The following is a 12365-nucleotide window of genomic DNA, read 5'->3' as shown; positions in this document are numbered from 1 at the left end:
GTAAAAAATTAGCCGGGCGTGGTGGTGGGCGCCTGTAGTCCCAGCTACTCAGGAGGCCGAGGCAGGAGAATCGCTTAAACCCAGGAAGCGGAGGTTGCAGTGAGCTGAGATCGGCCATTGCCCTCCAGCCTGGGCGACAGAGGAAGACTTCATCTTAAAAACAAAAAAAGGACATGACATTTCTAAAATGCTGAGGACGTGTGAAAATGGCGTTTATGGTAATAAATACATAAATGATTAAATATAGATTACGTACCTCGTGGTTTTGGGGGGCGGATGCCGAGAGAGAATTTTACAAAGCAGCTCGTTCCTCCCGATGGCAGGGCAGGGTTCCGTGCTTCCCATGTCCGTGCTGGGAGCCCCCGGAGCTACCACACCTGGGGAGACTGGGCCCAGGGACTCTCCCGCTCCTTTCTTTAAACTGTCTTGGTTTTCTCTCCCTCCTGACGACTTCAGGATGACATGACTGACTCCCTACGAGATTACACCAACCTGCCTGAGGCGGCCCCTTTGCTCACCATCCTGGACATGTCAGCCCGGGCCAAGTACGTGATGGACGTGGAGGAGATCACCCCCGCCATCGTGGAGGCCTTTGTGAATGACTTCCTAGCAGAGAAGCTCAAACCGGAGCCCATCTAGTGTGGCTCCGGCCTCCTGAGACGTTATTTAAAACTCAGCCTTCTCCTCCTCCTCCCCCTCCTTCCCTCCGCCCTCGGACTTACCCAGCGTGCCCCGAATCACACCACCCAAGTGTCCAGCCTCTCTGTGGTGCCTTGTTTCTGCATTAAACTCCTCAGCCAGCGCCCTGGGGTGCGGAATCCAGCAGCGGCAGAATCCACCGTGTTTGGGAGCGTGGGGTGGCTGGGGGCATGGCCCGGCCAGAGTGGGGGCTGCGTCACTCTCGCAAAGTCACTTGCTTTTGGTGAAAGATTTGCCAGGGTGTTCCAGGGCAGAGTGAGCGTGGAGAGCCAGTGGCTCCTGCTCGGGCTGGGACTCGGGCATCGGCACCCACAGAGCCCCGGACGGCCAGAGGGGAACCTCCGGGGGACACCTGTGTGGAGGCAGAGCTGAGAAAGGGCCTGAGCCTCAGTGGGCCTCAGCTTAGAGCTGTGGTGAGAACATCCTTTTCTAAGCGACACAGTCTTTCTCGGTCTGAGAGAAAAGCAGCCCACTCGTGTGTTCTCAGGCAGGGCATCTCCAAACGCAAAAGGAAGCTTGTGGAGGTTTTTTGGGTGAGGAAAAAAAAATGTAGCTAAGGTAATGGTTCGTATAGTAACGGCTAATTTTTATGGAGCTCCTGCCTCCTGATGAGAGCTCCTCATTCTTTTCTTCCTTGACTTGAAGTCTCTGCCTGCTTATACAAAGAGCTCCCACCATCTTGAAATTCTGATAATGAATCCTTCTCTTTGGGCATCTTCCCAAGAAACTTAGCCCTGAGTCCTTGGAGGGGCACCTCTGAACCAGCACAGACCTCTGACTCCACCCAGCTCTGTGCCCGAGGCCCCGATCTCTGGTGAGGTGCCCATGCCCACATTTGATCACCCCTGCCATTGCCTTTTTTCTTTTTTCTTTTGAGACGGAGTCTTGCTCTGTCGCCCAGGCTGGAGTGCAGTGGCGTGATCTCGGCTCACTGCAACCTCCGCCCCCAAGGTTCGAGTGATTCTTCTGCCTCAGTCTCTAGAGTACCTGGGATCACAGGCGAGCGCCACTGGACCTGGCTAATTTTTGTATTTTTAGTAGAGGCAGGGTTTCACCATGTTGGTCAGGCTGGTCTCAAACTCCTGACCTCAGGTGATCCACCCGCCTTGGCCTCCCAAAGTGCTGGGATGACAGGCGTGAGCCACCGCACCCGGCCCCCTTTTCAAAGCAGAACTACAAAGATGAGAAATTACCAGAAGCCTCGCCTTTTCCTAAGCAGCAGCAGAAGGAGCTGTGCCCTAGGGTGGAGTGAGGGTGGAGGGCGTGTCAGCCACGAGTGGACCTTGTATCGCCTTTGCTAGGCCCACGTAGGTTGTTGGCCTCTTACTTGGGCTGACTTGACCACCGAAAGAGAAACAGACAACTCTGTTCTCAGGACTGGGGACAGACGGCTTCGGCCGAGCCTTTTAGCCTCGCTCACTCAGGTGTCAGGGACTTGAAACCACCCTGGGCCTTACCCTTGGCCCCACTCAGCACTCTGCCAACCAAGACCACTGATGTGGAAAGCCCAGTCCCCACCCCCTCATGAGCTGTGGACACTGTTGTTCCTTGCTGAATTGGATTGTTGATTTGTAGTTCAGAGGCGTACAGCGAGTTGGCGATTAGACGTTATGTGACGTTACCAGCCTGAAATGCGATCACCCAGTAGGAAATAAAGCAGGCATCTCTGGACCTTACCCACTGCTGGGCCTTTGCTGTCCTTAATAACAAAAGTCTTTTGTGCTGTGGTCTATCCGGGTGGGCAGCGGAGGACACCTGGTAGCTGGGAGCTGTGTCCCAGGAGTTCTGAGACCCCCAGGATGTAGCATCCATCGCATCTTCCTGGTTTCCAGCAGCCAGGAAGCTCATCTGGGTGACAGGGGCAGAGGCAGGTCCCTCCTGGGGCCCTGGCCACCATCGCTCCTGGTTTGACTGGGAAGCTCATCTGGGTGACAGTGGCAGAGGCAGGTCCCTCCTGGAGCGCTGGCCACCGTCTCTCCTGGTTCGACTTGGCCCTGGACGGAGGGCGAATCCTCAGATCATGTACCTTGTTGTGAACATTCTTGCCCATTTCCTCCCTCCAGGGGAGCCGAGTCCTCTGAAGTCTGAGAAAGCTGGTTGGGAAATCAGGAGGAATCACGCACGGGTCTCCTTGTGAAGAATGGGGCAAGTGTGGGAGCCCCTTAATCCCAGCTCGTCCCAGGGCTCAGGGCTTCTCTGGGAACCCTGCCAGTGTCTCCCTTAGAGGTCGGGGCGGGTGGGATGAATGTGGCTGACCTGAATGCGGGAGATGGCAGGATTTCTGTCCGTGCCCTGTATCGTGATGGCCTCGGAGGAAAGGTGGGTTCTCTTAGTTCCTTCTACCTTTAGGGCAGAAGGAACAAAGTCCAGCGAGGGGGTTGCCCTTAGTCATTGCACCTGGATTCTCGACACCAGAATTCCCCTTTTAGAGTGGATTTGTAGCTTCCTTAAGATCCCCGGGGAAGTTTTACTCCAAAGGTTCAGGTTTATACGGTGACGACTCTGCGGGAAACGTTCGGGAAGAATCGCTTCTGAGTGTCAGGGGTCGACAGTGAGAGGTCGTAAAGGTCACTGGTTCCGGTGAAGCGGGGGCATGATAATCGCCACCAAGCGGCTCCACAATCCCGCCAGACTCCTGCTGCTAATTGGAAGCAGGTTCAGCACCAGCTGTGGCATATTCAAGGGCTTCCTCCAGCAGCCAGGACAGCCAGGCCCTGCAGGTGGAGGCCGGGGGCTGTGAAAAGGCCACCCTGGGGTTCCCAAGTGTGTGTTTACCACAGTGACTTCCAGATCCCATCTGCCCGTTCTCACAACAGAGATGAGGGTGGTTTGTTTTTTTATTATTGAGACAGAGTCTCGCTGTGTCGCCCAGGCTGGAGCGCAGTGGCCGGATCTCAGCTCACTGCAAGCTCCGCCTCCCGGGTTCAAGCGATTCTCCTGCCTCAGCCTCCCGAGTAGCTGGGACTACAGGCGCCCGCCACCGCGCCCGGCTAGTTTTTTGTATTTTTAGTAGGGATGGGGTTTCACCGTGTTAGCCAGGATGGTCTCGATATCCTGCCCTCGTGATCCGCCCGCCTCGGCCTCCCAAAGTGCTGGGATTACAGGCCTGAGCCACTGCACATGACCTGTTTTTTTTTTAACCTGTCTCCCAGCATTAAAGATCTGTTTAAGAAAAAGGGTGTGTTTTCCACATTGAATTCCTGATTGGGAAAAACAAAATTTAAAAAAGGGAAAAGGGCATGTTTGGGACGGGCAGGCACGGCAGATGAAAACCAGCTTCTTTTCCAGAGAGTGGTGACCTCCCGCTCTTGCTTTTTTTTTTTTTTTTTTTTTTTTTTTTTTTTCCGAGACGGAGTCTCACCGTGCTCCCAGGCAGGAGTGCAGTGGCATGATCTCGGCTCACTGCAAGCTCCGCCTCCCGGGTTCACGCCATTCTCCCGCCTCAGCCTCCCAAGTAGCTGAGACTACAGGCGCCCGCCACCACGCCCGGCTAGTTTTTTGTATTTTTAGTAGAGACGGGGTTTCACCATGTTAGCCAGGATAGTCTCGATCTTCTGACCTCGTGATCCACCCGCCTCGGCCTCCCAAAGTGCTGGGATTACAGGCTTGAGCCACCGCGCCCGGCCCCGCTCTTGCTTTTCACCCCTTGGTACGTCCTTGAAATCATCGGCCATCACTTACCAGAATTCAGGGAGCCAGTACTGTGTTGGCGTCGGCCAAGCTTCTAATAGTAATTTTCAGCCAGACTTTGTTTTTTCCTATTGCCTAATTAAAGACACTGAAAAGCTGTTCTCCCCTCCTGCTGCCTTGTTCTAGGACAGCAAACTGAATTCAACAACAATCCAGACGGAGCCAGATGTGGCCCAGGAGCAGATCCGCGGGACCTAACACGGTGCTGCACGGTGCAGCTTAGGGAGAAAACGCAACGTGTGAGAGGGCACAGGTGTCGGGACCCTGCACACCAGGAAGTGTGGTGCCGGGAGGGCCTTGAGTGAGGGCACACGCGTCGGGACCCTGCACGCTGGGAAGCGTGGTGCTGGGAGGGCCCTGAGTGAGGGCACACACTGTTCACAGTGCCCTTGCCCCGGGCAGGCCCATGAATGGTGCCCGCTAGGACTAGAAGGCTGCTGTTGTACACGCTGTGGGTGGCTGGGCACACAGGCCCGTAGGTTCAGGATGCCTCCTGCAGCTTCTCTCTGGGGGCAGCTTTGGGAGCCAAGGACTGAGCAGGGGGCCGTGAGCTCAAAGGATCTTTCCAGTTTTCCCCGAAGCAGCTGAATGAGAGAAGCGGGCACTTAGCGCCACCCCTCCCTGCTGCCGCCGACAGACGAGAGCGCACACCTGCTTCCTCCAGGCTGCGGCTGCTCAAGGGAAAATTATTTGGGAACAAATAGCTGTTGATCATTAGCTTCGTTAGTGCTGGGAACATAAGGGTATTCTGGGTACACCTTGTATGTGGGCGCATGAAGACAGGTAAGTATGCTTACTGTCATTTTTCTAGGCGTGTGTCTCACCCCCTTGGGGATTTGAGATACTTCCCAAGCCTGAGAATGTGTTTGGAGGTTTGGGTGGAACTGTTGGTTTCTGTTAAATAACACACAACTCGCGAAAGCCTCTGCCCCAGGTCTGCAGGCCAGTGTGCAGTCCAGAGGCAGAGACGGCAGTCTGGATTCCTGGGTGCTCAGGCCTCACACACATGAGGAAGTCACCCACGTGTGCTAGAACTAGGATACAGTAGGGAGGGCCAAAAAAATCAATCTCGAATGTCAGAGGACGTGGAAATCCTGTCCCCGTCAGGGAAGAGCCACTCAGCTTGCAGTCAGCACACCCCGCCCTCGGCGTCTCAGAGGAGCAGGGAAGGGAGGCTGAGGCTCCTCCCTCCCCAACCGTGTTCCCTGTTCCCTTCCTGCATTTTTTTTTTTTTTTTTTTGAGACAAGAGTTTTACTCTTGTCACCCAGGCTGGAGTGCAGTGGTGTGATCTGGCTCACTGCAACCTCCGCCTCCCGCGTTCAAGCAATTCTGCCTCAGCCTCCCGAGTAGCTGGGATTACAGGCACCTGCCACCACGCCCGGCTAATTTTTTTGTATTTTTAGTAGAGACGGGGTGTCACTGTGTTAGCCAAGATGGTCTCGAACGCCTGACCTCATGATCCGCCCGCCTTGGTCTCCCAAAGTGCTGGGATTACAGGCGTGAGCCACCGCGTCCAGCCCACTTCTTGCATTTTGAGGAAGCAGCACCCTTGGTTATGGCCCATAACAACTCAGGCTTCAACGGAAAGAAGTGGGTGTTCCCTACACAGCAGTCCAGGAAGCCAGATACTGGGGGTGTGGTGAGAACAGAACTGACCCATCCATCAGCCATTCCGGATTCTCCGTCACTCTCAGCCGCAGAGCATCAGCCGGGCTTCCTGAGCATCGGGAGGACTTGGCTTCAGCCTCTGTCTCAGCTGCTCGAATGTAACGTGGTTCCGTTGTTCAGAGACTTCAGTCATCCTGAGCAATAAACCAGCCCATCCATTAACTTGGCCCCTAGCTTATTAGGTGTGTGCACTCACTGCACTGATGAAAACAGGAAGCGTGGCGGGCGCAGTGGCTCACGCCTGTCCTCCCAGCACTTTGGAGGCTGAAGCAGAAGGACAGCTTGAGGCCGGGAGTTCAAGACTAGCCTAGGCAACATGGCAAAACCCCATCTGAAAAAAAAAAAGGAAAGAAAGAAAATAGAGGAAGTACAATCATGGAATTTTTAAGATGGTAACGTGTTTTCTTAAAAGCAGGTGAGCCTGTCAGGTCTGCTCCTGAGGGAGAGGTGGCTTGGTCAAGAGGGCGGCCCCAGGCCCTGCAGTGCAGCTTGTGATTTTCAGTGCAAAGCTCTGGAACCTTGGATGGGGTGTGCGTCTGGGCTGTGTGCGGCAGAATGGCAAAAGTGGGGCTAAGTATGGCCCGGCGTGGCTGGTGCGGACATCTGGGGTTGCTGCCAACCCTGGGGCAAGCGGTGGGGGGTCCCCCGAGGTCTGTTTCTCCTCTGGACCTTAATGACCAGGCTCCCAGCCAGGAGCCAGCGGCTGGGGCAAGGGGAGTGATTTCAGCGCCCTCTGCCCCGAAGCAGGAACTGCAGGGCCAGCCGGGGGGCGCCCAGCGTGAGCTCCAGGCACATCTGGACATCTGCGCTTTGCCCAGAGTTGCTTTCTCAGAGGCTCCAGTCAGAGAAAAGTTGTGCTGGTTTTTCCTGCTGTTTCCCGTTGGTCCTCTTTGGCCTCCGTTTTTGTTCCATGTCTTCCTGTACTCCAGGTTCTTTCTTCTGAGTCATGTGGGACAATCCGGATGGGTCTCCACCTTTAACACCCTGGAGCATGCACAGCAGAATGCTCTCTGGTGGAGGGAGACTTCACTCCATCGTCTTTTCCTCCCTTTTCAACCATTGAAATCCAGGAAAAAAATCGCAGCCCCGCCCTTCAGCACTGGGGTGGTTTTGGAGGCGTCGCCTGCCACCTCCTGGCAGACGCCACTGTGGCAGCTTCGCGGCCAACATCCCGACGATGTTTGTCTCTCGGCCAAGCAGTGTTTTTCTTGTGAAATGTTGCTCGTTTTTTATTCCCGTTTACTGAGGAAATGGTGACAGAACGAATGTCGGCCTCAAAACTGAGGATTCAAGGTAGTGATTTTCCAAAATCACTCAGCAAATAACCACCATCTGCTCCTCTGGATTCACTGAAGAAAGGACAATTTGCCTCCCTCCTGCACCCTCCCTCGTCCCTGCTAAATTATACCCATGAGTGTATGAAGTGAGCTTAAGGCACTGCATATAAGCCACGGACTCTAAAGCAATGGGATGTAAATTTCTTTCCCTCTTACACCAGGATAAAATGGGCTTAGAATTACTTGTCAGTGTAGGCCGGGCGCGGTGGCTCACGCCTGTAATCCCAGCACTTTGGAAGGCTGAGGTGGGTGGATCACGAGGTCAGGAGATCGAGACCATCCTGGCCAACATGGTGAAACACTTTCGCTACTAAAAATACAAAAAATTAGCCGGGTGAGGTGGCGGGCGCCTGTAGTCCCAGCTACTCGGGAGGCTGAGGCAGGAGAATGGCGTGAACCCGAGGGGCGGAGCTTGCAGTGAGCCGAGATCTGCCCACTGCACTCCAGCCTGGGCGACAGAGCGAGACTCCGTCTCAAAAAAGAAGAAGAAATTACTTTCCAGTGTTTACATTGCTTTTTCTAAACAAGGACAAGGTAAATACATGGTTTATTCTTTCACTGTTATTTTGTAACAAGAGTCAGCGGGAGTATAACCCAGGGAACAAATCCCAGGAGATTGGTTTTAGGCTGGAAAGATCTGAGCTTCCTTTTCCTGACTCCTGCTTCTTGAGCACTTTCCTGAGGTGTCTGGGGAGACTGGAACGGGATGAATTTGCGTTCTCCAGGCCGCCCGTCCGCCTGTCCTCTGCTCTAGCCTTTGTGAGTAGTGTTGCGGGCAGCCACTTGCATGTGCAGCTCTGGGCAGGCCCAGACCACAGCGGGGCCCCGGAGCAGATGCTCAAATATTCAAATGTCAGCCTGGGAGGACGCTGTCCCTGCAAACACCGTCCCCTGGAACATGCCAGAGCATCCCACCCTGCCCCCCCGGCACGTGAACCATGCTTAGTCATTTGGTTCTCCCAAGAGGAAGTTTTATCAGGAAGTTGGGGGAGTAGAAAAGAAGGGGTGGGGGCATGGTTTCTCCTGGGCACACCAGCGACGCACTTGACCTCCCTGGAGTGAGCAGCTGAGGGGCTCCCAAAGAATCCAAACCGTGACGGGAGCCGCTGGGCAGAAGGGTGTGGGGAAGCATGTCTGGTGGTGGTCTCAACTCCAACCATGTTGTGTGTGGCCGCAAAAGCAGTGCTTAAAGTGAGTCCCATACTCCCCCCACCCACCCCGTCCCCACGGTTCCGTATAGATACAGTGACCAGCATCAGCACCTGCCCTGAAGCACCTGCCCTGGCTTCATCCTGGTTTGGCCGCTGGTAGGTAAAGATGCAGCTTGCCCTGGTCCCTGGAGGGGCTGAGAGAACAGAAGGGTCCTGCCGCTGTGTTGTGGGCGTTCATCCTCAGAACCTTGGCCTCTAAACATTGGGGGGTGAGACGTAAGTAGGGCTAACACAGGGAACCAGGAAACAGTGACACTTTCATGACAAATGCAGGGTAAGGCTGCAGATTTTGAAATTCAGTTTTCTGCATAGACTTCCGTCTCTGCAAAATCCTCAAAAAGATATCTGCAGAGGTGCCAAGGTCTGACACGGCCTGTTAAATTAAGCCATTTCTATGGATACATAAACAGTGGCTCAGTGAAGGCATGAACAATCTCAAAGACAGATCATCTGAGCCCAGAGCAGAGCTACTGGATGCCAAGAGTTTAGCCCTCAGCTTCCTGGTATTCCCTTAGCCACGTCCTCGTTACCAGGCCAAACGTGACAGGTACTGTGACACACCAACCACACAAAATAACTGTTTAGGCCGGGCGCGGTGGCTCACGCCTGTAATCCCAGCACTTTGGGAGGCCGAGGCGGGCGGATCACAAGGTCAGGAGATCGAGACCACGGTGAAACCCCGTCTCTACTAAAAATACAAAAAAATTAGCCGGGCGCGGTTGTGGGCGCCTGTAGTCCCAGCTACTCGGGAGGCTGAGGCAGGAGAATGGCGTGAACCCGGGAGGTGGAGCTTGCAGTGAGCCGAGATCGCGCCACTGCACTCCAGCCTGGGCGACAGAGCAAGACTCCGTCTCAAAAAAAAAAAAAAAAAAAAAAAAAAAAAAAAAAAAAAAAAAAAAATAACTGTTTAACGTAATCCGCTGCTCATAGTTTATTTTCCACTGACCAACAATCATCTATGAGTGACGTGGCTGTGACCTGTAACTGGTGCTTGACGATCGCAAACACCCACCAGCTGGTGGAGCGGACGCCTCCCTGCCCAGGTTGATGCTTCAGGAACTTCTGGGCACGAAGTGCTCCTGGTGGACAATTTTTAAAAACACACAGAGCCACGTGGGTCACCAAGAGAAAGAAGATAGAACCTTGAAATCAGTGACGCGATGGGAAGAATTTGGACCTGTTCTTTCTGAGGAAGTTCTTATTTTTCCCGTAACCGTGTGACGCATCACACCTGCCCCCTGAACGTGGGGGCCATAGTCACTGACTCTGCCAGCCTCCAACCCGTGTGCTGGTGTAGGAGGAGCTGGAGACGTCCTGAAGCAGGAGTTACTTCTGCGTCCTCAGTGGTAACTCCTGTCCCTGCTCAAGTGCTCCGCCCTCCCCCGCAGCTGTCTTTTCCCTTCGAAAAGCAGGATGCTTGCCGCCATGGCCGAGTTGAGGCTGTCCACACCAGGCACAACGGGGATCAGCAGCCTCTTGCCACCAGTGCTCTCGGCCAGCTGCAGGGACTCCAGGCTCACGCCGTCGGTCTCCCCGCCAATCACCACAGCTGCCGGCGCCTCTGTCCAGTCCGAGTCGTAACTCTGAACCTCAACATCGGGCAGCCAATCTTGACTGGCTCCCGTTTCTACATCTTCCTCCTCTTCATACTTCTGAAACTTCAGCAACCATTGGTTCGACACCCAGCCATGGTCACTGGCTTTATTAGACATCTGAGCCTGGGCATAAAGGCCACAGTTGTCAGCCACATAGACCCGGGTGTCAGGGGGCAGGTAATTGGGCACCGTTTCCCACTCCAGATTATTGATAATGGGCACCTGGAAATGTGCGCCCATACCCGCCCGCAGCACTTTGGGCTCCCAGGGATCCACACAGCCTGGAAAACAAAAAGACAGGATACAATCAAGATGTTACAAATCTTCCCAGACCAGGGGACTGTGGAGTAAGTCAGGTTAATTTTGGATCAGGAGATGAAGTTATTCTACGAGAGCTTTCTTGAGAGCTGGGACCTTCTGCCTCTCTGACTGTGACAGCATCCAGCAAAGCGACTACAGGAGTCATTCCTGCTAGTGCTGAAAATACTTTCTCTATCCTTTCAACATCTCCCATACACACGTGCCAGACACTGCACAGAAGATGCAGAGAGAATTCAAGTCCCCAGCCCCAAGGAACGCACAGTGTAGTGGGTGGTGGTCCTGGGTGAGTATTTAAACAGATGACTACAGTATCAGTAACTGATGTAAAAGAAGCACTAACACAGTCATAGAAAACCCATGGACAAAGCACGGCAATGAGAAAAACCATCTAAAAGACTAGGACACGAAGAGAAAGGCCCAGGCAGAGGACAGGGCTAGAAGAAGTGGGAGAGTGGCGCAGCCTAAGGACTGTGAGCAAGGTGAGTCTGCCAATCAGCAATGGGGCTTTGGTGGCACAGGAGGTGAGCCAGCCAATGAGCGCTGGGGCTGTGGCAGTGCAGGAGGTGAGCTGGCCAATCAGTGGGTAGGGGTGTGGTGGCACAGGTGAGCCGGCCAATCAGTGCTGGGGCTGTGGCAGTGCAGGAGGTGAGCGGGCCAATCAGTGCTGGGGCTGTGGCGGCACAGGAGGTGAGCGGGCCAATCAGCGGGTGGGGGGTGTGGTGTCCGGTGAGCTGGCCAATCAGCGCTGGGGCTGTGGCAGCACAGGAGGTGGGAGGTGGGCTGGCCAACACGCAGGCGGCCGCCTATGGGAAGCTGAGGAGTTTGGCATTTTATCTGAAGACAGTATCATGCCATTGAGGTATCTTAAGCAAAGCAGGGACAGAACCAGATCTGTGTTTCATCAAGACCCACCGGGCTTCAACGTTCAGTCTGCACTGGAGCAGGGAAGGCCCTAGAGAGGAAATGAGGCAAGAGGCCACCCCGGCAGCAGCCTCAGCCTGGCCTTTGCCAGGGCCTGCCCCTCACCACAGGCGGGCTGGAGAGCGGCCCAGGGTGGGGCCCCACAGGGACTGCATCACCTCCCACCCTCCCCCGCACAATTTGTTAGCGCAAGTCTTCTCCTGACGAGTTATTTTAAAAGTTCATTTGTCAAACCTCAGGATAGACGAAGCAGGCAAACCAGATTTTAAAAGGAGAATAAGACACAGAGGATGTAACAGCGCCTGCACCCCAACCACGGCTTTCCTTTCCCTCTCCCTGCAGGAAACCAGAGATGGGCCCAGATGTGTGAGAGGAGCGGCCCAGGCTGACCCCTCTACCTGGAGGGGAGAAGGGAAAGGCGAGGCTTCTCCCGTCATCCTCATGTCCTGGTTACTGGGCACCACACCAAGTATCTCCTTTCTTTCCCCATTTCTTACACACCAGCCATCAGTGTCAATGTGAAAACCACACTGCTTGGATTATTTAGATTTATTTCCAAATCCCACAATAGCTATCAGAGCACTAAATAACGGGGCGAGTAAGCGGGGTACTGGTCACGGAACCCCGGCACGTAGCTCTCACATGGCACAGAAACGTACTCTAGCAAGGCGTGATGAGAAAGAGGGGCGAGCAGCAATTCAGGCAAGTCTCAACAACGGGTGCCACTATTAGTTTACTTTTAATGGTGGCTGGAGTGTTTCTGATGAATGGTACTCTCTGTCCTCTCACCCCCAAGGTGTAACAGACATTTTAGGCGTGCCCCAGCTGTCAGCCAAGTCTGTTTAGAGCCAAGCCGATTAATCCCCATTTCTGATGATGAGAGACAGAAGTGTAATGAGGCAGATTTGTGTGTGGGGCATGT

The 12365-nt window shown here is 54.3% G+C and overlaps 2 protein-coding genes across 3 annotated transcripts in view; one reads left to right on the top strand and one right to left on the bottom strand.

The window, feature by feature from the left end:
• Window positions 1-820, top strand: part of NXN (nucleoredoxin) — a 173603-nt gene extending 172783 nt beyond the window's left edge. The window contains exon 8 of the mRNA XM_025363623.1: window positions 457-820. Within this exon, the coding sequence (XP_025219408.1) occupies window positions 457-639 (183 nt within the window). The 3' untranslated portion in view covers window positions 640-820. The remainder of the gene's footprint in view (window positions 1-456) is intronic.
• Window positions 821-9512: 8692 nt separating this feature from the next.
• MRM3 (mitochondrial rRNA methyltransferase 3) overlaps window positions 9513-12365 on the bottom strand; it is a 9259-nt gene continuing 6406 nt past the window's right edge. For both annotated transcript variants that reach the window (XM_025363022.1, XM_025363023.1), the window contains one exon: window positions 9513-10482. In XM_025363022.1, the coding sequence (XP_025218807.1) occupies window positions 9947-10482 (536 nt within the window). In that variant the 3' untranslated portion in view covers window positions 9513-9946. The remainder of the gene's footprint in view (window positions 10483-12365) is intronic.

Source organism: Theropithecus gelada, chromosome 16, assembly GCF_003255815.1.
Source record: "Theropithecus gelada isolate Dixy chromosome 16, Tgel_1.0, whole genome shotgun sequence".
In the NCBI taxonomy this organism is placed as follows: domain Eukaryota; kingdom Metazoa; phylum Chordata; class Mammalia; order Primates; family Cercopithecidae; genus Theropithecus; species Theropithecus gelada.
Note: the sequence above shows the minus strand (reverse complement) of the source record. Positions and strands in the feature narration are given on the sequence as shown.